Consider the following 26,699-nt stretch of genomic DNA (forward strand, 5'->3'; position numbering starts at 1 on the left):
AAAAGACTTACTAAATACAACTCAACATATTCACAGTAAATATATTTTGTACTTAACGTGGGCAGGATTTTAATATAAAGCTTTTGCCTTACACTTATTTCTTTAATATTTTACAAACAGCAAAAACAATTTTTTTTTAATACAAATCTGTGGTCAGTGTGGTCTTCTGTCAAATACTTAAAAAATTAAAATATAAAATATTCCTTAAACATCTTCATGAAATATATAAAACACTGCGTTTAAAGTGATATAAGAAATGATAAGAGATACGTTGCAATAACATAGTAGAATTTTTTTTGAAATAATTATCTAAATAATTTACTTTTTTAATGAAAATAAATACACATTATTTTTTTACTATGTTAACAAATTATGAAATATAAACATAATAAAAATTTATATATTCACCGTAAAATATATAAATTGAATGTAGTGTGACCAAAATATCCTGTTAATTATTTTTGTATTTGTGTACTAACTTATGGAGAACAAACAAAAACTAATAGATAATTTACTTCAATGGGACACAGAAAAAAATCCATTGGCACCATTAAGTTCTTCACAACTAAGTACATACTCAAGTCTTAGTGAAAATTTATTGAACTCTGAAAGTGTAAGTTTATTTATTCAATTTAATTGAATATTACAAGCATTATTTATTTAATCTATTTATTTAGTCTTTTAGAAAAAATGTGTCAAAATCAGAGACAGATGAAAAAAATCAAAAGTTAAATGTCAATATAGAGTCTACTGAAGATGTAAGTTATTAAATATTTTTCAAGTGTTTATTTATACTTAATAAATATCTTAATCTTGATACTAATATACATGTATTTTTACCATTGTATAAATTACTTTTACATGACTTTTTTTTGATTATTTAAATTTTCATAATGTCTGAAGTTTATTATAAAAAATTTATATTGTTAAAAAATAATATGAATACACATATTTAAAGAAGATCATATTGGTGACATTATGGAAAATATATTAGTGTTTAATGGAGGAAATTCATTTTACTGTACTATACTCAAAAATATTCCAGGTTTAATCAAAGATAATGATAATATTATACAAAAAATAAATTTGATGGACTATTACTTTTTTTTAAAAATTGTATTTTTAAAATTACAATTTAAATTTAGTTTTTCAAGTTTTATGATAAGATTGCTGAAACATGGATAACAACAGAAATCAAACCATCAATGTGTCTTGCTAATGAATTAAAATATCAACTCAACGACTGGCAAGAAATGCTTAATAAAGTTAATACTTACATTATTAGTATTTATTTTAAGCAGGGTTTAAGACTTAAAGCAATTATGAATTTTTTTTAATAATCCCAAGTACATAAATGATGAATGGATATTTATATTTGTTTTCTTAATATTAAAAACCCAGCATAGGGGGGTCGCGGCACAGTGGTGACGTAGCATAATTGGATTAAGTATAATGATATCTGACAGTGATTAAAATCACTATAAAAAAAAAAACGCTTCAATGCAAATCTTTAGATAGTGTTTAATTTAAAAAAATTGGTGGATTATTCCAAAAGCTACATGATCTTCTATTTCATTATTAATATCCTGATTAAGATAAAGTATGTCAAATGAAAAAGGGATTATTAAAAAATATTATTTCTCATAAAAAAATTGTGTTGATCCATACACTTTTCAATAAGTTATAGGATTATAAAGTTAAAAATGTAAAAAATAAAATCGAGAATTTTCACACAATAATAGCATATGGTAGCCATTTTCATATTGAAGACAAAATAAAGTTTTAATGTTTTAAGTTCCAAGCTCTGATCAAAAATTATATATATATATATATATATATATTGATTTTTATTCAATAAATTTAATATAAATTCTAGATGGATAAGTGTATGAGTCTTATAGATGTTTTGGAAGAAAAATATAGTGAAGTATCTAAAAAAACAAACTCCTTATACTTGGCTGGAGAAGCATTACATACAGATCAAGTAATATTCGCTACAATTTTTAATTAATATATGATAAATTATCATTGATAATGTAATATCTGATCAGCATTTATTTTTATTACTGTAGACATCACTTAGTAAAATATGTTATGAAATCAATGAAAGATTATCAATATTTAATGCTGTTGAAAATATTCAATCAAAACTTGATTCTTCTACATTTATTGTTTCTAGTGAAGTTTTTTCTGGGATGATGGCATCTATTGATAATGGAATAAGTTATTTAAATGATCATGTAAATATTTTATTAAAAAATTTACACATATAAATTTTCTTTGTACGTTAATATTAATCCTTTTTTTTTTCTAGTCATCGTATAAAGAAAGTAATAAATATCTTGCATTATATATCAATGCACGTTATAAGGCTTTATCCCTTATACAAACATATGTATCTCAATGTTTGCAAACTGGTACTGAGAGTTTGGATACTACTGAATTTATTGCATATTATGGAAAATTTCAAGCAATTGCTGCTAAAATTAAACCTGTGATAGAATTAGTAGAAAAAAGAATTTCACTTGATTCTGTGTAAGGAATTTTTACATTAAATAATTATATAATATAATTACTTTAGATTAATTTATTTTATAGATATACATCTTCATTAGACGAATGTGTTTTAACTTATGTAACAAGACGAAAAATGCTACTTGGTGCGTCAATTAGTAATACACTTTTAAAGTATACTTCAACTGGAAATGATTACTGTTCAACCTTACGTTCTGCTTGCAAAATACTAATCCAGCTGACGCATGATGAAAACCGATTATATCAGTGCTTTTTTACAATAAAATCATCAGTATTCAGGTAAAATTATAACTATATGATGTTTAAAAATAGTAATAAAATACAAGATTAAAATTTATTGAGTGCATATTTATAAATGTACATATTAGAGAATACTTAGAGACTGTCTGTATGAATATGTATGATACTTTAAGACCATTAGTTATTCATATGAAGCACTTTGAAACACTCGTAGAGTTATGTACAATTTTGCGCATAGAAATACTTCAAGATTATGTCTATGAAGATGGTAAGAAAATATTAAATAAATTTTAGAAAAGTAATATTTTAATTATTTTTCAAAAACTGGATAAGAATTCTGATACAAAATATTACTTATTAATATTTTAATGTATATAATATAAGTTAATATGTATAATTATATACTTTTTTATATTACAGCATCATTAGAAGTCTTTGGATCTGTAGCTGAGTTGTTATTACAAGATATACAAGAACGGTTGGTTTTTAGAGCAAATTTGTATTTTGTAACAGATATAGCTGAATATAAGCCATCCCCAGGTGATTTAGCTTACCCTGAAAAACTTAAACAAATGGAAGCAATTGCTGAAGAAATGCAATACAAACAATTAACTAGACATGATTCAACTGGAAGTTTATTTTCTTCTGTTTCAGAAGCACCCATAAAATATTCTAGTTGTAAGCATATACTAGGCAAATCTTTATTGTATTATAGTGTAAAATTATTATTTATATATTAATTTAGGGGGTCCATCTAGCCTAGTAGGTAGGAACAAATTTTTTTGGCGCATGAGGTCCCATGTTTGATCCCTAGAGACTAACAATAATTTTTTTGTGATTTTCTCATTAACGGTGTCTGGTCTTTGGTGGAAGCCAACCAAATATCAGTCCAGTCCATAATTGGCCTAGCCAAGAACCATCTATTACTTCCTAGTATGTTAATGAAGGCCACCACACTTTGTAGCATGTTAAGTTTGGGAAATAGAAGGATGTAAAACTGATCATTTTATAACTAAAAATTTAACATACATTTGCTAAAGAGGTTGGGTTATGATAACAAATTATCAAATTTGAGTAGAGTACTTTTTTGAGTCATTGTATTAAATCTAAAAATTAATTTATATTTAAATTATTAAATAAAATACATTACTCAGTTTAAAATTGATACCTAAAAATTTAAAATATTCACATTTTGCATAGTGAAAATGATTTTTTTTGCAAATAATGCTTTATTATGTTAAAAATTACAAAAATACTGAATACTTATAATTGAAAAATTAATTTTTTCATTAAAATATTGGTATTTAAAATACGTTTACATCCTTAAAATCCTTTTTATTTTCATCTTCAATTTAGGTGGATGGACATCAGCAGCTGATTTACATGGAATGTGGTATCCACCTGTTAGACGAACTTTAATGTGTTTGTCACGTTTATATCGTTGTGTTGATAAAACAATTTTTCAAAGTCTTTCTCATGAAGCTGTAACATTATGTTTAAAAAATATTCGTCTTGCTACATTAATAATTACTCAAAAAAAGGTATATTATTTTGAAATTACAGAATTGTCCTCCAAATTGATTCAAATGTTCAACAATTTTTTTTTTAATAATTTAACTTCTTTTTATGTAGAGTCCAACAGATGGGTCATTATTTGAAATTAAGCATCTGTTAATTATTAGAGAGCAAATAGCACCTTTTCAAGTAGACTTTACAATTAAAGAATTAAATTTAGATTTTAGCAAGATGAAAAATGCTGGTAAATTATAAATTTTATTTAAAAACTATATTTTTTAAATTTTAAACAAATTTTAGCTTGGGGATTATTGCAAAAACATGATAAAATGTTTTCATTAAGTTCAAGTAATGCAATTATTGAATTTCTACTTGAAGGCACACCTGTAGTTCAAGAAAATTCTGTTGACTCAAGACGTTTTGTAGATATTACTTTAAAAGAATCTTGTCAAACATTCATAAACCATTCTTCTCATTCAATTATATCACCCTTATCAATATTTTTAGATGAAGTAACAAATATTAGTTACATTGGATTATATTTTCTGTCATTTACTTTTAAATGTATCTTTATAGGTCCAAAAGTATGTAAAATGGTGTAATATGCAAGGATTGCCTTCTGTAGTAAAGCAACAAGAGTTTGCACAACCTCAATCCATACAAGAAAAAGTGCAAGAAACTCAAGAAAAAATAAAAAACATATTACCTAAACTACATCAGAATATGACATTATATTTAGCCAATTCAGATACTCAACTAGTTTTGTATAGACCAATAAAGGTAAGATTATGTCATGTAAAGTACTTGTTTACTGATCATTTTTTTATAACATTGAATTGGTAATCATTTTTTAGAATAACATTTTAAATATTTTTACAAGAATTCAACAATTCTTGGTCACAAATAACTATACACAAGAGGAACAACAATTAATTTCATGTCCTACACCTGAAAAAGTGTCAGTTCTACTATCATCTTCGTACACTTCAGTTAAATCGTAAAAGTTTTTTAAATATTAGCAGTTTTATTATAATACATAAAAGCATAATTTTTATTTTTAGTTATTCAAGAAAAACTAGTACAGTCTCAATTAATGAAGATCCATCAGAAAATATTGAGCAATCATAATTTATGATGTGCTATTTAATCAAATAATTTTGTGATACTAAATGTCCTTAAAATGATGAATTATTATCTATTTTGTATTATATAATAATTATTATAAAATACTATCTAATGAATTTGTTTATTATACTATTTAAAATATTTATTTCACATTTAGTGGAAATAACAAATAATAATTTTAGACTTTATAAAAAAGTACAGAATTATCACTATTTGTTAAAGAAACAAGTTAAATTGTCTTATGTTAATTAAAATACCAAGTATTTTAATCATTATTTTTATAAATATTATAATTATAAACAATTTTAATTTTATATTGTTTATTTGTAAAATAAATTAAGTCATTTTATTTTTAAAAGGTTTTAGTAGATAGAAAAGGTATTATAAACAAATGAATTTTATAGATTCCCAATATGCAGGTAAACTATGTTCATTTGAAATACAATATACTGTTCATTAATTAGTATATATATATTTAAAAAAAATAATTTTATTACGTTATTTTAAAAAATGATGAGCTTTAAATCAAATAATAACTAGGGAGTTTTTTTACAGTAAAAATACAAATATATAATATATAAAATTAATTCATTTTGTTAGAAATAAAATTTCATAAAAACTGACTAAAAAAATTATTACTTTTCTTCATAATCATAAGTCTAAACTTAAATTTATTTTATAAATTGCACTTAAATCTCAAAACAATTGTAGGAAGATAAATTACAACCATTGGGATATTTCAGATCAACATAATTTAAAATATTTATTGTTACCATCGCTATTAACATGATAATTTATTAAGTATTACAAATATAATATAAAATATTGTCTTCAGCTCATGAAAAATAAACCAATTTTTATCTTTTTTTTTTTCAACTGGAATGATTCAAACGAATATCACTCTATCTTTATTAGATGATAAAGAACAGCGCAAAAATATATTTTCTACCATTTTGAAAACATCATCAGCACTTTTCGAAGCATCAACTTTTTCATGAATACCTAGAAACATAAGCTGAGTGTTATCTATTTAAAAAAAAATTTCTGATCTAAATCATTGAAGTATATATAAAAATAATTTAAGTTCTAAAATATTAATTTTATTAATAAATATAAACACACAGAAATATTTGACTAAATAATTTATGAAATTGTTAAAATTAGTTAAATATTTATTAGCTTTGTTGCATATCTGAGAAGCTAAGAGTTACTGTGATGTACTTTTTTTATATTTGTCCAATGAATTTGAATACTTTGTTCCTACTAAACCAATATTATACAACAATACATCAAAATATGACAAATCATATCTAGTTAAAGTTATAATTTGAAAAAATTTCTCTATTCAAAACAAAGAAAAATTATCCAACAATTAGTAAACAGTCAATATTTTTAGCTCCAATCTAATAATTAAATAACTTATTGAAAACTTCAAATTCAACAAACATTACAATTTTTTTACTATTTACCTTTTTTCTTATAGTATTCAATTAGGGGAGTAGTTTGCTTGTGGTAAGATTCAAGACGTTTTTTTAAAGCTTCAACATTATCATCAGTACGTCGAATCAATGGTTCACCAGTTATCTGTAACAATGTTTCAATACTAATTAAATAATACCTTGAGTAATAATTGATTTAATATTCACATCATCTTTCATATGAACTTTTGGAGGATGGAATTCAGTATGATATGACCGACCACTTGATGGATGTATTAAGCGACCAGTAATACGACTAACCAAGAGACTATCACTAATATTAAATTCAACTACAGAATCAAGCTGTGTTTTTCGTTTTTCTAAAAGTTGATCCAGCTAAAAAGATAAATTAATAATAAACCAAGTTAATTATAAAATATTTAACATACTTTCTCTGCCTGAGGCACAGTGCGTGGAAAACCATCTAATAAAAATCCTTGTCTGCATTCAGGTCTATCTAAATTGTGATCAATCAAGTCAACCACTAAACTGTCACTTACTAAAGCACCTGTAATCATGATGATACATGTAAAAATTTTTTTTTTATTTCACTATTAATCATTTTATTGATACTTTTATTAAAATATTTTTGAATTTAAGGTTAACAAAGTTTACAAAAAACAAAAACCACGATAAATTACATTATAAACCAAGTCAGTTAAGAAATATAAATATTACAATTTCTATGATTTTTTGTATTACCTGAATCCATTACTTCTTTAACTTTTTTTCCTAAATCTGAACCAGAGGCAACTTCAGATCGTAACATATCACCTGTTGACAAGTGACAAACATAAAACTTTTGTAACAACTTTGGAGCCTAAAAATACAAATTAACTTAAAATTTATATTCTATCTTATACAAAATTGAATTACAACGAAGTCAAAAATTAAATTACTTGGGTTCCTTTTCCAGACCCTGGTGGTCCTAATAAAATGGCATTAACACCTGGCAATTTTACATTACCATCTACTGCTTCAGACTGTATTTTTTCAGCAGTAACTAAAGGTGGCATATTGACTTTGAAGTAAAACAAAAGAAGAATGTTAAAATAGAACTAAATTAAAAATTGTAAGAAATAAAATTGAATTTATTTAAATGACAATATAAATAATAATTTACCTATAGCTAATATAGTGTTGCTGTATACCTTATCTAATGTTAAGTAGCTGATGTGGTTAATAACAACTTTTAAATCACCGAGTTTTAAAGAGGTTAAATAATCAGCCGACAATTGATAAGCAAGAAAATCTGAAGGACAATGTGATAACAGAAATTACACCTTGGCTTTTAACATTATTCGTATTACATAATTGTACATCTAAAAAACGGTAGCACAGTGGGGTCGCGGCATAGTTGGAACAAGTATAGATGATATCTGACAGCGGTTTTAATCATTATCATAAGAAACGCTTCGATGCAATTCTGTAGATAGTGTTTAATTTTAAGAAATTGGTAAATTATTTCAAAAGCAACAATAACTCTTATTCCCTTAATTTTATCCCGATTAGTTATTTGATTTATAATTATAATGTATGAATAAATAATAATTTTAGTAATTAAATTTAGTATGAAATTGATATAATTTAATATTGTAATTTTTACGGAGAAATTATAAAAATAATAAGGTAGTTGTATATTTCTTTACTTATTACTCGTATAAAAATTTAAAGGGCTTGATCCAATACTTTTCAATAAAAAATGTTCGTTACTTATAACAAAGTTATAAATTTTATACACTGGACTACAAGGAACTTTCATTAGAAACAAAAATATACTTTTTCTAAATCAACTTTTTGCGACGTTTTGAAATGTGCATTTAGACTTTTTCTATCACTTCTAAGTTTTAATATTATTACTTATTATTAAAAAATAAGTATTTACATATAAAAAAAAATAATTTAGAACAAAAAAAAATTGTTTTAAATTAATATTGATTTTGATTTTTAATATGTTAAAAATAATCAGTGCAAAATATAATTTTTTTTTGTTCTTATAATAAAAAAAAGTTGAATTTGTTACCATAACTTTTAGCTCAACTTCAAGTTTGAAATTTACATTATTAAATAGAAAATTTTATAAGAATTAAAAAAATTGTATCGTTAAGATTAATTTACAGTCAGGAATTTCTATAATTACTATTTATAGTAAATTTATCAAAAAAGCTGAATATTTTTTTGCATTTTTATCGTAATAAATAACTTAAATAGAAATAATAGTAATCATTTCTTAATAACTTTTGGTGTTTAAAAAGATTCTACAATTGAAATATGAACTGAATTAATTTTAATGATTTACTTTAACTAAAAAACCAATTCAAAAAAGTTGTGTAAAAAGATCTATTATATAGAGCTTATTATAATATTTCATTATAATTGTAAAAAAATCCATTGTTAATTCAAGAGAAACTAACAATCATTTATTTTAGAAATGATTTATATAGCAACACATTACCAAAAAATTTAGAATATTATAGTATTATAATAATACATTTTTCAAAAAGTTATAGCAATATAAATTTAAAAATATAAAATATAAAGTAATAAAATATAAAATAAGAATTTTTTTACGGAAATCGTACGTTTTTCTTTAACTTTAATGTCCGTTTTCACCACAAAGTTAAGTTCAGAAGTCAAATTTTCTAAATTTTTCTGGGAAAAGAGTTTTGAAGAATACTATATATTTATAATATGTATCAGAGTCTTACTTTAGTTATTATATTATGTATATCGGTATCAGGAAAAGAATTATGAGTCACCGGAATTCCGTCATTGAATTTCAAAACTTATTATCTCATAATAATTTTATTTTAAATAATCCAATAATCAACTATCGATCCCATTTTATTCACACTAGTGGCATATTAAGTGTATCGCACTCCAAGATAATTTGTATTTTATACCCCCTAAAACTTTTTGTTGAGCAAAAGAAAAAATATTTTTTCACTTAGATATGTATGCATAAACGTAAGAACATAAATTATAAATAACATTGCATACATTTTTACCCGAGTTTTATCGTATTCATTAGCTATAATGCATCCAAAAGTCTCACGAGCGACCTTTTCGTTGAACCCTACAAAAGTTAACCAGGTAGCCCCTTATGCGGACACACCTCTTTTTATAACAATAAATATATTTCATTCGTAATTTCTCATAATATTTCCTATGCACACGTGTTTTATATCTTTCAAATAATGACTAATCTAAAATCAATACTTATTTGATGAAATCGACATAATTATTATAAAACAAAACAACGTAATTATTACAACGGCATACCAGTATTAACTAAAGTATATTGAATTTATACTGAAAAAAAAATTGTAATAATAAAATCCATTGTTGAGTCACAACTATCATTCTTAATTAAAATAAATTGAAATAATGTTTAATGAATATTTACTTATTAAAAAGGTTTAAATAAAAAAATTTGTTTTACACTACATTAATATTTTAGGTTAGATAAAACCTTAATTTTAATTTTGATTTATGTTAAAAAAAATAAAAAAAAAATTCTTAAAACTTTGATAGCAATATTTTATGTGCATGTTCTGGTTATAAATATACAATATATGCATTGTATATTTATGATTTTGATTATATAATAAAAAAATCCTACTTTTATCATATTTTTCTTATCGAAAATTCTTTTTGGTAGCACTGTTTGGGTTTTAATCTGAAGCGCCTTTTCAGTTTATTTTTGTTTGTGCCATAATTTTGGCTGATCATCTAATATCATTAGCCAGATCAAAATCATTGTACCCTTATAGAGAGAAGTCTTAACTTCCTAAAATGTTGAAAAGTCGTATTTATTTTTATATATAAATTTTTTGGCGAAAAATTACATTTAGCTATCCAACAAATCGACACACCTATTACTACGGAGGCCTCAAGGTATTACTTATATTTATTTCATCAATAGTCATGATTGCCAACTTAGAAGTCAATCATTATAACAGCACAAACATTTTGTGCTTTTAAAAAATATACAAAATGGAACAGATCTAAGCGACAACTTTTATGACTATTGATACAGTTGACATTTAGTTGAAATTTTTTTCAACAACTTATGTATTCTTAGATAACGATAAAATAATTTTTTTTTTTATTAATAAACAATTGAACATTTTTTCCATGAAACTTTCATTTTCAAATTCAACCCATTAATGGGTTGGGTTTGAAAATGACGTGATAGTATTTTTTAAATGCTTATTTAGTGAGCACTCTAAATGCAGTCTCGACTCATTTTCGAAGGAATGTGACTTGGAATAATTTACCTCTGGTGGACAGATTTTGTTTTTTTTTATGAGAATTATCAATTTTGTTTATTTCTATTATCACGATGTAATGATTACCTAGAAGGTAGCTAACAATAATATTATTTGGACTAATAGTCGGTGTCCTTTTCTTATAATATGTATAATTGTATCATGTGGTATAGGCCACAAAATCATGTTCGGAAACGTATTCAGAAATTTGGCGCTTGAATGCTAATGTGTTACGGATTCCACAACATTTTTTTGTTTATCAAAGCATTTTTTATTGCATCGCTTATTACCAAAGTATAAGTAAACAAAAAAAAACATTGCCCTATTGGCTGTTAGTTCCTGTATGGTCATTAATCCGGGAACCCAAACAGTAACACATACCTTGCCCATATTTTTTGCTTCAAAACCAGTCCCTTAGTGAAAACACAAAGATTTTTTTAAGAAGTACGTGAAACATTTTTGTTCTTATAAAGTACATATAATTTATTATTTGAGTTATCTTACAATGAATAATTTTACTACAGTTGATTATCCGTACAACTAATTCCTACAAAGAAAAAAAATGATTGATAAAAGCTGATACTTTCAACTATTTTATTTAAACTTATTAGTTTACAGTAAAATTAAAAAACGGGATATAGACAGAATACACACTACATATACGATTGAAAGATGTTTAAATATTGTTGGGTGTTGTTGAATCACAACGGCATATGCAACACGAGGGAAATAAAAACCAATCCATAAATATTCCCTTGCAGTCGTTGTCTGGATCGTAAGCAAGTAACCTATGCCATTTATATTTTTGTTCGCAGCCACAATCTCCAGAACAACGAGACGTCAGTGTTTTCCTTAAAAAAATATTGTAAAATGTTCAATAATTTGATTAAAATTTAACTAAAATTAAAATCATTAATTTACTCTAGAAATTCGGTTTAAAACGTACATACATAAAACCTAAGATTTATTATGAGTATAAAATAAAAAATTCTGCGTTCCATGTAATTTATAAGTACTTAAAAGTACACGCATGACCTTCGTAAATTTATTGACAATGGATAATTGAGAAGATTTAATTAATTTCTTTAAAACATAAATTTTCTATAATGTATTATTCTAAAGGCATCTAATTAATTAAGGTTTTGTTATAAAAAATAAAATTATAACCCTACCTACCTGTATATTAAAATACATTTTTTAAGAATGAAATTATTACACACGAAAAGTTACAAATCAAATATAGATGAGGGGGTTTGGCCATAAGTATAAGACATTTGGATAGAGCACCGCGCCTAATGATATCACAGTAAAAATAATTTTTTTGTAAGTAATACAAAATAACCGCATTAGATAAAATTTTTTTTGCATAAAATATTTAATTAAAACAATATATTTAAAATTTAATTTGAATTAATAGAAAGTTTAAAATAGTTACCTTCCAAATGTTCAATTAACAAAAAAACATGAGACTTAATTAAAATTTTAATTTTCAATGCGAATTATTACTCACGTGCAAACTTCTTGGTGAATGGCTTGTTCAAAGTGTTCGGTATTGACAATCGCTCTGGTTTTGCCCACACTATTAGCCGCCCAATAAGGAGTTACAACTTCTACTTTTGATTCGCATGAATCTATTCTGAAATTAAAAATCATGTAAATTATTAATCGGTCATTAATAATTATACAATTATTGAACTTATATTGCCTTTCATACATTATATAAGACTCAAATTATGAATACATATTGTTTTAATAGGATACAGACGCATAGGTTTGAATTATTTATAGAAGAAATTTTATTTGAATACATTTACTCGCATTCCATTATTTTTAATATAATTTGATTACACAAAAATTTTATTTTTTATTACACAAAGATTTGAACCCCTACCCCATACCTTTGTATTCTGTACTCTGTTCGGTATCACTAATGTAACAATTTCGACTGTCGGTATTATCGTAGTTTGCATGAAAGTGTGCCTCTATAGATACATTCGTTGCCCTCACAAATGAACTGTTTTCATGAAAGGATAAGACAAGGAAATTTGGCGGAAAAGCTCTAATTTAAGTCTATGCAGACTTATGAAATAACACAAACAATTTTTCATGCTGTGTCCATAGTTATCAGAGGACTCCAAATAAAGTAGCTTTATTTCATTTAATAGACAAACCTATTATTTGCTTCTTCGATTTTCAAAGTTAAATATTATTAAATATTCAATCTAATCACAAATACCTTCCAGAATCTGTAGGTATTCCTTTTGTTGGAAGTTTATTAGATTTCGTTTGATCATCTGAAAATCCACCATTTTGCCTTTTTTTTCGAACTGTTGGTCTTTTATTTTTATGAAATGGACCATTTTCCATCATCTCGAATTCACCATACATCCGTTTCATCAAAGCTTTATTTTCATCAATAAATTTATCAATACGATCTCTTAAAATAAAGTAAACACATACTAATTATTTGAACGACATTTGTCTAAATCCTAATAATATTTTAACAAAAATTGTTTTATTCTTATTAATATCATATATATTTCTTTATTTTTTGCGTTTAAATAAAAATTTTCGTTTGAAATGTTATAATTATAACGTTATGCATAACGTTTTCGTTCTCTGGCAGTGGCGGCTCGTGGGTCTCGGAAGTGGTGAGGCAAACTTTTAATTTAGTAAATTTGAATAAAGAATATACCTATTTTTAAGATTATAGGTAGATAATTATTTCGAGGGGCTTAGGATTTTAGTATATAGCTAGAGACTAGAGATAGCTGTATTAATAGGTAACATGTTAATTCTTTAACATTTTTATAAATTATAAGATGAAAAATTATAATCGTATAATACTTTTATACATTGACTGATAACTGATGTGATAAACGTAATTCGTTTGTTGTTTTTGTGGGGTAAGCATAGATTAGGAACAATAACGACATATTGTCGATTCCATTTAATTTAGATGTAAAATGTCGTTTCGCATTTGAAACCACCTGGCACACGATGGTGTTCACCGCTGAGGAAAATTTACATCAGCCTCATTTTACCAAGTATTCACGACTCTCCTCCACCAATCAATCTTAATAATCCAGTATAGCAACTGAATCAAAAAAAAGTTTGCCTCTCGGACCTCATTGGTTTGCTTCGTAATCAGTCGTGTAACGTGTTGTCATTTTTTAATCATTAACGAACGGCGAGCGCAAACCTTTGGTTTCGGCACTAAATGCCGTGTTATATCTCGCTGTGTTTGTGCAGCGCCAGTCAGGCGCAACATTATGTTATCTATTTTCGTCCTACTATCTTTTATGGTTCAAGATTACGAATTGCGTTAATTATAAAAATAAATTATAATATTTTGAAAGATATTTGATATTGATAGAGGCTCGAAATAAATAAATTATTATATGGTAAATTGCAGGTGAGATTGTGCCTCACTTGCCTCATCCGGCGAGCCGCCACTGTTCTCTGGTAATTACTCGTAAATCTAAGGTTAGTTTAGTTATTACTTACTTACATTGGATAACTTTTGCCTGCTGTAGGACAAAAAAGTTGATGATTTCTTTTGATACAAGGATTTCCACGAATAATATCACCATTAATTTCATACCCCAAAGCGAACGATAAAGCAGTCCATAGTACCTGTAATAGATAGAATAAATAAATATAATAATTTACAGTATAGATTAACACTAAGCATAAAGTATACAAATAACTTTTAAATGGCGATTTCAAATTAATTGATTAATATTACCGATTTAACCTAACATAACTATGATAATAGTTACATTACATTGATATCATTAATAATTATTGATGTCAAAAATAGTGTAGAATCTTAATGGACTTAGACACAGCGTACAGAGGATATTTTAGTATTAATATAATGGCGCTCTTGGCCAAATTATTATATAGATGCTATTTTAATACTTGTAAAACAAATGAAACTTCACCAAAATTTTGCCATTGGTTTATTTTTAATAGATATTCATATCTTATTTTGAAGTGTTAGAATGCATTAATTAAGTAAATTCACTATATAACTACTCTTGTATATAAAAACAATAAAGAACTAGTGAGATAATTTTTTTGTGTTAACTGAAAATGGATACGTCTACATTTATTTTAAACCAATCATACTATTAGGTAATATCAAAATGTAATTTACACAAAAATGACTTTCAAATAATTATTAACCAACAAATGACAACCGTAGGCCTTTAAAAGTATTTCCATAATTAACACCTAGTTATAAAAATAATGTTTTCAATTACATGAAAATTGACACTATGATGAAGTTCCCCAATGATTACCTAAGAATTTGAATATTTTAAAAAGAAATGACATTGCTATAATTAATACATAGAAAATAAAATTTCAACTGAGAATGGATAATGGCCTATAAGGAAAAAATATGTCCACGTTAAAACAAATGAAAAACCAGTTTTTGAAAAATTCATAACAATCAAATTTCAAATAAATTTAATAAAAACCATAGTAATGAACGAAAATGCCTATTCAAGGGCAAATATGCCGTTATGATTTGTATAAGTCCTAGGCATATTCTAAATTCCGAGGTCCTTTGTAAACAATTTGGTAATATATGATTTTTTTTTCAAAAATCTATTTTTATATACTTTAAGTTCATAATTTGGAAGTACATAAAATTTAGTTATATTTTTCTTGCTATGGGTCTCAGGCAAATTTGTTAATTACTAATTATAAACGCAAACTTATTTAGAAGGTATAAATTAAAGTGATATTATGTGGAATAAATAAAATGATAACTTAATTTTACAAACTTATTGACTTATATCAATTTACTTCTATTAATTTTAGAACTTCAAGAATAGATATTATAACTTTATTTTTTCTAATTTATAAATTATATATCGTTGAAATACTTCATATAAAAAGTTTTATTATTTAATTCACAATATTTTGAATATTTTAAACCAGACGCGAACTCCACAATACATGTAAATATTGATGTGAAGTCTGTATTAGACCACGAGACCTTGTTTTGTGAAAACTTTAAGCTTAAGAAAACAATAACAAGAATATTTTAGAGGGTTCATGACAAATGTGACCCCCCGAATCTGCCATTGGTTGATAAAGTAATAATAACTTTTAAATAATTTAATAGCTTATTACTTTCATAGTTAAACACGAGGCCATTCGTCCTATTATACATATATATATTTAACAAAATTAGTCACCAATATAAAAAAGTAATTCAATATGACTATTATTGTTCCAGTTCAGCATGGAGAATTTTAACAACGTGACAACAACTCTCAAGGATAACTTAATACTTTTATAATTGTGTATTGAATATATCATTATTTTTGGATTTTACATATCAAGTTCACAATAATACCGAGTATACAAACTATTTGGCTTAATATATAATGATAAAATGCATATTTTAAAAACTAATGACTACATTGCGATACGGAAGACAAGGGGAGACTACCTTATTAACTATCCCAAGAAATAAAAATGACACGGCTCCGTTCGGATATTCGAGTCATAACTATTGAAAAAGGAAGAAGCGTTAAAAATTGCTACAAACCAATATCAAAATTGAATACAAAAAAAAGTAGGAAAATATGTCATGGAAAGCTTTTATCTTGATTATTAAAATAAAAACTCTATAACTAATAGGACTTTATTGCTTGTTCTATCGGCTTTTATTAAAGCACATATGGACAGAGATTTTATTTAACATTAACCAGATAAATCAAACAAAAATACAATTATTTCGGTGCACTAAAATAACCGAGGAACAAGGAATACGTCCGTGAAGTTTAAAAGTTATTGATTACTTTCTATAAGAGTGCGTAAATCATGTTTCAGAAGTAATTATTTTTCATAGAAACTGATGTAGCATGACATAAAATGTAGATATTATTTTAACATGAAAGGAAATCGATAATATTTTAACATAACCAATATGATGTAAGCGTAATATCTGGTACGTTTTAAGAGCCTAAAAGAAAACATTCTTCATAATATAAATAATATTTTACTTTTCCCGTTTAGTAATCAAGAACTTTTTTTTTCAAAAGACTAAAATTTTAATTAATCAATAAGAACGGCATTCGGCAATCCAGTACACTTTTTTTTAAGACGAATTAAAATGATTCAACCTTATTAATTATTACTGACAATATTGTGAGTTATTATGCCAGAGAAAAAATTAAAAATATATATATAACAATCATTGTTCATTATGTCTGTTATAGAAATCCGACAGAATGACTTAAATAGTAATTACCATTTACACTTCGGTTTCATTGTCCACAAACAGGTTAATCATTATGTTTCTTTTCTGTAAAATAAGCCAATATTGATATAAATCTACCTAATTTTCATACAACAGTATTGCACATACTAATGCAGATATTTTAAATGCTAAAATAAACGTTAGATCGTGTTAAGATATTTCAATTGGTTAATACTACTCTTAAAGCAACACTTTTTTACTTCGTTATTCACTAGATCGAAACTATAAATTCATTCATTAGTTCCTTGAAAATAATTTATTCAAAATTCGTCAAATATAACCGGTTTTTAGACTATTAATATGCACAACTTGAATATTATTTATTTGCCAACTGTTAAATATTATAAAATACTACATCGATAATTTGAACCATAATATGACAACATTCAAAATCAAAATCGAAGACCTTTTATCCTATCCTATTTATAAAAGAAAATAGTCATAAGCTCTTTTTTGTTAATCAAATGGTTAGTTTGAAATAAATTTTGAAAAGAAGCTAGCTCAAAGTTCTTATTCGATAAGCACATCAGGCTTATTCACTTTTTTACATTCCAAAACAATAGAATTTTAAAATTATCATTTTTCAAAATTATTTGCTTTAAAAATAGCCTTAAAATATTTTCATATATTCTCTACTCATTTAGAGCCATTTTTTTCTTAAGACTATCATCAAATTTTTTTAATGAACTATAAGACAAATTATTGAGTAGCATATTTTCTCTTACAATTTTTTTTCTTGAAGAGTATTCAGCCAATTTGTATTCATAGATATTACTATCGTTTACTTATATTAAAAACAATGGCGTATTTATAAAACAATTTTAGAAGGAATTTTGAAAATTTCAAATGAAAAAAAAAAACCCAACACAGGGGGGTCGTGGCACAGTGGTGACGTGGCATAGTTGGATCAAGTATAATGATATCTGACAGTGATTAAAATCACTATAAAAAAAAAAACGCTTCGATGCAAATCTTTAGATAGTGTTTAATTTTAAAAAATTGGTGGATTATTCCAAAAGCTTCATGATCTGCTAGTTCCTTATTAATATCCTGATTAAGATAAAGTATGTCGAATGAAAAATGGATTATTAAAAAATATTATTTCTCATAAAAAAATTATGTTGATCCATACACTTTTCAATAAATTATAACATTATAAAATTAAAAATGTAAAAAATAAAATCGAGAATTTTCACACAATAATAGCATATGGTTGCCATTTTCACCGTGTAGACAAAATAAAGTCCGAAATTTTTTTTTTTTCATAATAAAGTACATTACATTAGCTTTAATTTAATATATATATAAGTGTCAGTNAGCATTAATTTAATATACATATAAATGTCAGTATTTCCGGAACACTTTCAAAAGTTAAGTTGAAAAAGTTAATTTTTTGTGAAAAAGTTGTCATTTTGTTTCCCCTCTGTGGGCTGGTAAAGGGTTAAATTTATAAAAAAATATACCAAATGATAGGTAAAGACATCAAGAATCTATATAAAAAAAAATTATATTGATTTGTTCATTTTTGAAAAAGTTACGGCACTTTTAAGTAAAAAAAATTGAAAAAATTTCGAAAATTAGCGATTTTTAAATTTGTAATTTTTTTGGANAATTATGTTGATCCATACACTTTTCAATAAATTATAACATTATAAAATTAAAAATGTAAAAAATAAAATCGAGAATTTTCACACAATAATAGCATATGGTTGCCATTTTCACCGTGTAGACAAAATAAAGTCCGAAATTTTTTTTTTTTTCATAATAAAGTACATTACATTAGCTTTAATTTAATATATATATAAGTGTCAGTATTTCCGGAACACTTTCAAAAGTTAATTTTTTGTGAAAAAGTTGTCATTTTGTTTCCCCTCTGTGGGCTGGTAAAGGGTTAAATTTATAAAAAAAATATACCAATTGATAGGTAAAGACATCAAGAATCTATATAAAAAAAAAAATTATATTGATTTGTTCATTTTTGAAGAAGTTATGGCAGTTTTAAATAAAAAAAATTGAAAAAATTAGCGATTTTTAAATTTGTTTTTTTTTTTGGAGGTTTCCCCCATTTACGGGGAACGAGGGAATTTTTTTCAATTTTTGAGGGTAATGTCTTCGACTAGATACGATTTGTGATCTTTTTGCGTATCATTGAAAGAAATCGGTTCGGTGAGGGCTGAGAAAAAGTGGTAACAGACAAAAAAAAAAAAAAAAATACACATCATAGTAAAATTAATACCTTCTAAGCTTTGCATCGAAGCTAAAAAATAGTAAAAATTGTCTTGTTTTAATTCTTACCTTAAAATAAATAGTAATTTTTAAATTTTTAGTAGATAAAAAAAAAGCTACCAAAATTAATTGAAATTATTCCTCCTAAAAAAAATGTCTAAGTCACTGGTAATTAGTACATATTTTTCGTTTAACTATTGTTTTTAGGGAGAGGGCTGTGATGAACCCAGAGACCGTCCTTCAAAATAGGCCACTAATTTAAACCTCATATTATCGTTACTCTATGGTATATTTCAAAATACTTCTAGCTCAATTTTTAATACAATAAACATACCACTAGACCAGGGTTCTAATCGCCCTCAAAAAATACGTCATTTTATTTACTAAGTAGTATTGTTTAAATATGTAATTAGACATTTTAATTAACTTAAAAAAAACATCAAAGTTAACTTACGTTAATAAGTTATTTAAAATAGTCCTAGAGATAATTTTAATGAATACTTTTATTTATTATTTTATTAATATTATCAAAAATTAGAATACTTAAAAATTGTAAAAAAATAAAATAAAAAATAATGATAATTTAAAGCAAAATTTTTAAGTATAGACATTGAGCATATAAAATATACTTTTTAGCTAAATAAACTTAAGAAATCTTAGACTATAGTTTGTAAACACATTAAAATTTATAATATTTATTTACACACAAATAATACTTCAAATACTATAAGTTAATAGGTTTTATAACTATTGATTAAACCTACTTAAGTACTAAAACGGTATGAATGATTGTTTCAATGTCAAAATACTATGCATTTCACGTGTTGACATTTGTCGAATGTGATAGAATAATGCGTAAAAGAAGGTAAATAGAAAAGTTAAAACAACAAGGGTTTTGACCTCAGCCTTATTACTAATAGCCATACAATATTAAAATTTAAAATTATATTGATTATTTAAACAAATTATTCATTAAAAACAAATTAAAAAATAGCAGATCTCTAGATGTATTTAAATTTGTAAATTTCTTTATGACTATTTAAAACAAAAATAAATTGAGTAACTTAAAATTTAAATGGTTTACCTGAAAACAATTTTTTTTCATACAACAATGACAAAACGATCTAAGTTATCATTTTAATTTAAGATTTTCTTGAATGAACGATGTTATGATTTTAAAACACTACTTTGAAAAGAGAATTAAGCCCTGGCTAATGATTAAAATGGAATCGTAGTACCATTTAACTATGTTAATTGACAGTTTATGAATTTATTTATTAAAAACTTAACTAGCGGTATGGTTTGGGTTTATAAACCCATTTCCGTTCAAAATTATTAACCACTCTTGATAATAAGTTATTGTATTATTGGCTTTCAAATATAAAAAGAGATGACAAGCTAGGTAGCTAACGACTTAACATTTTAGAAACCTAAAAATATTTTTTTTAGAAAAGAAAAGTTGAACTCTATCTAAAATAACAAAACTATTGAACACTATTTCTTTGGCAATTCTTTGAAACGATGAGCAAAAAATGTTGGAAATGATGTCTCCCTTCGGAAATAAATCCTGGTTACGTCATTTTATTTATAAAATACTACTACAAAATATTACTTATTTTTTAAATTTGTACTAATTTTTTAAATATACAAAATTGGCCTCAATTAAATTTAACCTAAATATTATATTAAACTAAAAAACAATAATTCTAAGTTGGCAATTGTATTATAAATGTTATAACAATAGAAATAACAGACATGCAATATAGAAGGACTTCTATCTCTCCTTCCCTAAAGAATACTAAATTGCAATACCTATCCTCTCCTTAATGAAACTTTAATTATAATGCTAGTGTAAAAAATTCATTAAAAAAATAGAATTAAAATTCTCCGCTATTTGTGATTAATTCATAGGCACAAATTGGGGCCTATCAATGGGTTTATCCACTCCAAAATTCCAGAAAAAACTATGTATTTTATTATATAAGAAATATATTTTAGGGTATGAGAAATTAAGAAAGCTACTTTAATTAAAAAATTGTCAATATAGCGCCAGTAATAAGTTTTCAAAAATATTAAAACAGGGTTTTGAGGGTATACTTTTGTACATATAATCTTTACTCGACTAGTTGTGACACTGGTTGCACGAGTTTTTAATTTTTATGTGCACATATGATTTTAATGTCATTTTGTATATTCTTTATGTATTATATAAATGCATACAATTTCCGTGCATATATTTTGCTCGGTTCACTTTCACTATGCGCATAAGTAATTTACTTACATATAAGTATATTAGTAATGCGCATAAAAGAGGTTCGGCCGATGCTGTCCAAAAGTTTTTTTTTAATATTTCATAGAATCGACACCATACCCCACCCGAAAGAGCCGTTAAATTAGCCCAGCCGGGATGTCCTCGAGCAGCGTCGAGTTATGCAATTTATTCGTCATGAGCCCTACCACAGCTGTCACTTAAGAGTATTGGCGTTTACGACGATATTTAACATTTCTTAACATAATATGCACAGAGTACAACTCAATTATTTTTGAACTAGGTCACGATTTACATAGACCAACATCTGTTTTTTCTAGAACAACAATAAATTTACTTATCATTTTGCAGATAATGTGTCGAATATTTGTGCTAATGAGTACTTTTGATAAAATTAATTTATGTTGTTATACAAATTAGGGCATTTGTACTAAACACAGCGTACCTGTGCTGGGAGACATGAGTGATTGGAACACTTATAATTGTTCGCATTTTGCCCTGATCGTGATCGACACTCGTTCACTACATTGCTTGGGCCGCGGCACTAACATTTCGATCAGGATTTCAATGTCATCGTAACAGACAAGTTCAAAGCTACTTTGTTTAACGTTTTGCTCGGTCATGGCGTTGTATAAGAAACCAGTGATAATTAATCCAATGACTGGTGTCGTTCCCGTATCCTTATAGACATTACAACGAAATCAACATAATAAACACCGAAACTCAAGTTTTCTTCGTGTTTTATAAGCCGGTCGCATCTTCAATGCGAATTAGCCAAAAATAAATGAAAGTGTTCACATCTCCGCATTTATTATGACTAGTAACATAATATGGCAACCACTGTCATTCATTAAAGGGTTCAATTCGAGTTATCCAATACTTGCTTATGCAAAAAATACATATTTATAAACACGCTACGGGTAATATTGGTAGTTAACAATTATCGTCTTTTTAGATCAACTTAGTGTTAATCGCTTTATAATGATTTTCATATTTATTTTGCTGCTATTATAATTACATAATAAGTTATGATGACATATTATGTGCACTCTCGCCATTTAAATATTTTTTTTAAATCTATACATTTTGTTTTATCTTATGAATTTAGCATTCCTCCGGGCTATTTTCTAGGAGATAGGAATCTCCGAGAAAAAAAGTTAATTACTAACAGTTAAAATTAGCGCTGATTTTCACATTTAATTTGTATGAACCTTCTAAAAGTAAAAGCAATTTAATAATTGGAATAATAATCCTTTTTTCTTGACATGATTCCATTACACAAATACCAATATAGAAGTATCGGAAATTAACTTACGGGTATTTGTAGAAAAGATCCGTTGCTAACTTTTTGATAACCAAATAGCGGTACAACAGGTACGGTACCATTTCTTAAGAAAATCGGACCTTGAATTGGCGTAACTTTTTCATTTTCTTTACTATATTTATCTAAATAATCCAAAGTTTCGTCATCTTCTACATCATAATCTAGTACAGCATGTACTGATGTTTTACCTGAAAAATCAATTTAAAAACAATTATTACAAAACTATAAGTGCAAATGTTTGATATTAGAGATACTTGAATTCTAAAATGTTAAAAAAATTATTTTTGCTTTGTATAATATCAAATAATCAAAAAATTTAACTTAACGACAGTATAATTTAACATAGTGTAGCAATAATATTTTTTCACCTCTAAACTAAATCAACCATTATAATAACATTGACCAAAAATGTTTAATTTACTTGAGTGACTCTACAGCAGTAGGAAGAGGGAAACCCGTACAAGCAATAACTGATTTACCAATACATGGGCCATGTATAATTTGAAATAGTAGCCCTCTAAATATGGATTCGGATTACAACTTGAATTTTTATAAGCGAAAACAAAAATTATTTCTTCCAAATTATAATAAATACTTTTATTTCTCTTGTTAGTGGTAAGGAGGGCTCAAATAAGTCCATTGCAACTGCCTTTTCTTAAATGTGGCCCTGAACATAAGTTAGTTTAATCGGAATGAATAAAAGCTACACGACCAAATTTTATTTAAATTGGGCAGAAAACATTTATTTCATTGTTATTCGATTTTATTTTTAAGAAAATCTCTTCTTTTTTTAAATTTTTATTTAAAAATTACACTACAAGTAGACATAAAGTGGATATTCATAAAGGAGCTGAGCTCCTCAAAAGATGAAAAATCAAATGTATTTTATCCGAAAATATTTTTTAAGGAGGGCAAAATAAGACTAATTCCCTTCAAAATATGATTTCACGTATACGTATACTGACAGATATGATTAAAATTAGATTAATATTTTAAAATAAATAATAATATTTTCTAATTTGTTTAACCTAATCTGATATGATTAATCTAATCCGACTGCTTACGAATTCGTAAGCAACCGATAAAATATAATTAAACTATACAATTGTACAATTTCTTTATTTTTTAAATTATCCTTTTATTATTTCAATAATTAATAACATACCACCAGGTACACCACCTTGTACCCTAGTGTACTGAACTGGAGGAGATGTGGAGGCAGGTCTCTTTCGATTTGGCACCGGCGGTACGTCCACTTGTTCGTAGTGCTTATTACTGATTTGCGGTCGTGTGTAAGGCTCACGAAAAGCCGGTTCGTAGGGAAGAGCTTGACGTTGTCGACTATTGTACTGAGGCGGTTGACCAGCGTTGTACACGGGTTGTCTTGCAAAATTATACGCGGGAGCAGAATGTCCAACAAAGGGATGCATCGGTTGTTGGCCATTGTACAAGGGAACGGCCGCATCCGGTAACGCGCTACCGCCGTAACCGAAGTGCGGCGAAGAAAAGTTTTGAAAAGCGCTTATCATTATTTCGTTGTAGGTCGCGTGTTCGGCGACATGAGTTCCGCAACAGTTTTGAAGGTACAAAGCGATCGGTACAAAAACTGCTTCTTAATATTAATTTTCGTCAATAAATGAACACAACAAAATCGACTTTTACGATCACACTGAACGCAAAAACCTAGCGACAATCGAACTGTTCGCGTCGTGCAATACGCAGACCGAATGACTATGTAGTAGTCACTCCGTTTAGCGACCACGAGGTACACAATATTGCACAACCTATTAAGAGACAGTGGCCGCGTGAGAGGGAACAGCAAGCCAGTAGTGAACTAGCTACGACGCTGTACGCGCGTCTATTTTTCGCCCTACCCATAAAAAACGTGATCCCTTGAATAAAAATGCCTGTAATTGTACACAGTATTAGTAATTTCCTCTTGTCAAAATAATCAGAACAAAATAAACACATTAATACATTAACATTTCAATAACTTTAATCGTAGTTATTCAACGTGTGTTGACATTTTTACCAATGAACTCATATAAATAATATTATTACATTGTTCAAGTAATCGGAAAAAATGTAATCTAAGACAACACAAAAAATCCCAACATTTTTAAAATCTTAAACTCTCAAGTTTTCAACGGTCTTTCGATAATTTTGCTTTGAGAGTATACTTCACGATTTTAATCTTACCATTAAAATCATAATTAAAAACATACACTAATATATTAAACATTATTGTATACTTATCATCGCAAACCTTTTATTTGTGCTTAAGGCCATCCTTAAGGAGAGTAGTAAAGTTACGAGTCTCTTACTTTTTAATAGTAAAATTAAAGACCCGCAATTACGAAAAATTTACGTAGACAGTATTTCAACAATTTTACCCGAAATTATTTATTACGACGTTGGTTATAATTCTGGTGATGATTTAACCAAAGAGAACAGTATTTAATTAAATTTTTTATTCAATGTTTTTTGAAAAGAAAAAGAGATCTACTCCCTAAAAAATCTACTCCATGCATTTTTCAATTTTATTGACAGTATTTTAAAATATATTTTTTTTAATAATTAAAAATTAATTTAAAATATTTTATATTGAACTTGACCAATAGAGGAGCACCTCTATACTCATTAGGTTACTCGCCTGTAAGATCCTATTATAGCGCTAATGCGTAAGCGGATACGATCGTGGGTTAATAAACAGTGCAAGGTAATTCCACGTCGCTGTAAGGAAGTATAAGCGTGATGTTTTTACAATACAGATGAAAGCCTTGAATGTGATGTAATTTATTAAAAAGTATGCATAATACGCCAGTAGCTTAATCGAAAGTTTATATGAAAATTCCTTTAAAACTATTTATCATAAATATGAGTTATTTACATTACTGAATGAAACAACTCGGAGTGGCTGCATTAATGTTATATTCAAGATTATAGACAATCCATCTGCCCATTCTAAAAAAAATATTTATTGCTAACTAATTAGCTCATTTGTATTATTTCAATAAAATAAAACTACGTAATAAGCTGATTAGAGATTTTGGTCGCCTTATTTTGGAAGACTGGAGTTTTTATTTTTAAACATTCCCAACAGGTCATAGGTGTCCTGTTTAACTAAGGTGGATTCGCATTATGCCGCTATGAGTTAATAATGGGATTCGATTTCGTTGCACTAAACTAGGTACTTTTTCCCGTCCTCTCTGCCTCTGAAATTATAGTAAATCCGATCTCAAGGGTCACACATCAGTAGCATAACTAGATTTTTTTTCGTGCATAGGGTTTAATAGTTTTTTTAATGATTTTTTAAAATAATAAATACCTAAAATTAATCTCAAAAAAGTTATATATAAACAAGTTTATTTACGACTAAAATTCAAGAAATGCTCTTTCTACGGTTAAAATTTAAATATACATTATAAAAATA

At 26.4% G+C, this 26,699-nt stretch overlaps 3 protein-coding genes and 1 long non-coding RNA gene across 7 annotated transcripts; 2 read left to right on the forward strand and 2 right to left on the reverse strand.

Annotated features, from left to right (window-relative positions):
* Positions 1 to 289: 289 nt before the first annotated feature.
* LOC126899562 (conserved oligomeric Golgi complex subunit 3) lies at positions 290 to 5,517 on the forward strand. Its single transcript, XM_050674600.1, has 15 exons — positions 290 to 613; positions 678 to 758; positions 1,146 to 1,265; positions 1,877 to 1,984; positions 2,073 to 2,240; positions 2,315 to 2,535; positions 2,599 to 2,814; positions 2,904 to 3,043; positions 3,196 to 3,453; positions 4,132 to 4,316; positions 4,408 to 4,534; positions 4,591 to 4,802; positions 4,867 to 5,070; positions 5,145 to 5,287; positions 5,352 to 5,517. The coding sequence occupies exons 1-15, from the start codon at positions 482 to 484 to the stop codon at positions 5,416 to 5,418; spliced, it is 2,382 nt and encodes a 793-aa protein (XP_050530557.1). The 5' UTR covers positions 290 to 481; the 3' UTR covers positions 5,419 to 5,517.
* A 635-nt stretch (positions 5,518 to 6,152) lies between these two features.
* On the reverse strand, positions 6,153 to 10,183 carry LOC126910307 (adenylate kinase). 3 transcript variants are annotated; one of them, XM_050692760.1, is made up of 8 exons: positions 10,176 to 10,183; positions 8,017 to 8,145; positions 7,793 to 7,914; positions 7,596 to 7,713; positions 7,283 to 7,401; positions 7,062 to 7,229; positions 6,885 to 6,999; positions 6,153 to 6,417 (listed from the first exon to the last, which is right to left on the reverse strand). In XM_050692760.1, exons 3-8 carry the CDS (start codon positions 7,907 to 7,909, stop codon positions 6,302 to 6,304), a joined length of 753 nt encoding a protein of 250 aa, XP_050548717.1. In that variant the 5' UTR covers positions 7,910 to 7,914; positions 8,017 to 8,145; positions 10,176 to 10,183; the 3' UTR covers positions 6,153 to 6,301. The 3 variants fall into 3 exon arrangements, with proteins under 3 accessions (XP_050548717.1, XP_050548716.1, XP_050548715.1); XM_050692759.1 differs by lacking the exon at positions 10,176 to 10,183 and adding an exon at positions 9,476 to 9,540; XM_050692758.1 differs by lacking the exon at positions 10,176 to 10,183 and having other exon boundaries at positions 7,793 to 7,951; positions 8,017 to 8,039.
* A 1,413-nt stretch (positions 10,184 to 11,596) lies between these two features.
* Positions 11,597 to 25,053, reverse strand: LOC126910306 (protein spaetzle 3). 2 transcript variants are annotated; one of them, XM_050692756.1, is made up of 7 exons: positions 24,432 to 25,053; positions 23,258 to 23,454; positions 14,676 to 14,800; positions 13,401 to 13,601; positions 12,675 to 12,800; positions 11,819 to 12,015; positions 11,597 to 11,711 (listed from the first exon to the last, which is right to left on the reverse strand). In XM_050692756.1, exons 1-6 carry the CDS (start codon positions 24,793 to 24,795, stop codon positions 11,841 to 11,843), a joined length of 1,188 nt encoding a protein of 395 aa, XP_050548713.1. In that variant the 5' UTR covers positions 24,796 to 25,053; the 3' UTR covers positions 11,597 to 11,711; positions 11,819 to 11,840. The 2 variants fall into 2 exon arrangements, with proteins under 2 accessions (XP_050548713.1, XP_050548712.1); XM_050692755.1 differs by lacking the exon at positions 11,597 to 11,711 and having other exon boundaries at positions 11,735 to 12,015; positions 24,432 to 25,052.
* On the forward strand, positions 14,495 to 17,648 carry LOC126910308 (uncharacterized). Its single transcript, XR_007705234.1, has 3 exons — positions 14,495 to 14,650; positions 16,118 to 16,275; positions 16,419 to 17,648. It is a non-coding gene; the product is annotated as an uncharacterized LOC126910308 (long non-coding RNA).
* Positions 25,054 to 26,699: the final 1,646 nt, after the last annotated feature.

The sequence above is a fragment of the Daktulosphaira vitifoliae genome, unplaced genomic scaffold (genome assembly GCF_025091365.1).
Source record: "Daktulosphaira vitifoliae isolate Bord-2020 unplaced genomic scaffold, ASM2509136v1 Scaffold_1, whole genome shotgun sequence".
Classification (NCBI taxonomy): domain Eukaryota; kingdom Metazoa; phylum Arthropoda; class Insecta; order Hemiptera; family Phylloxeridae; genus Daktulosphaira; species Daktulosphaira vitifoliae.

What these genes read in the sequence shown, in the direction of transcription:
- LOC126910306 (XM_050692756.1), bottom strand. Translation starts at nt 24,795, where the DNA reads ATGATAAGCGCTTTTCAAAACTTTTCTTCGCCGCACTTCGGTTACGGC. An exon ending in GATCTTTTCTACAAATACCC is followed by an intron (nt 14,801 to 23,257) that starts GTAAGTTAATTT and finishes TATCTATTACAG; the next exon opens with GTACTATGGACTGCTTTATC. An exon ending in ATACCTACAGATTCTGGAAG is followed by an intron (nt 12,801 to 13,400) that starts GTATTTGTGATT and finishes TTTTAATTTCAG; the next exon opens with AATAGATTCATGCGAATCAA.
- LOC126910307 (XM_050692760.1), bottom strand. Translation starts at nt 7,909, where the DNA reads ATGCCACCTTTAGTTACTGCTGAAAAAATACAGTCTGAAGCAGTAGAT. An exon ending in GGTCTGGAAAAGGAACCCAA is followed by an intron (nt 7,714 to 7,792) that starts GTAATTTAATTT and finishes TTGTATTTTTAG; the next exon opens with GCTCCAAAGTTGTTACAAAA. An exon ending in AAGTTCATATGAAAGATGAT is followed by an intron (nt 7,000 to 7,061) that starts GTGAATATTAAA and finishes ACATTGTTACAG; the next exon opens with ATAACTGGTGAACCATTGAT.
- LOC126899562 (XM_050674600.1), top strand. Translation starts at nt 482, where the DNA reads ATGGAGAACAAACAAAAACTAATAGATAATTTACTTCAATGGGACACA. An exon ending in GGCAAGAAATGCTTAATAAA is followed by an intron (nt 1,266 to 1,876) that starts GTTAATACTTAC and finishes TATAAATTCTAG; the next exon opens with ATGGATAAGTGTATGAGTCT. An exon ending in AGATTATGTCTATGAAGATG is followed by an intron (nt 3,044 to 3,195) that starts GTAAGAAAATAT and finishes TTTATATTACAG; the next exon opens with CATCATTAGAAGTCTTTGGA.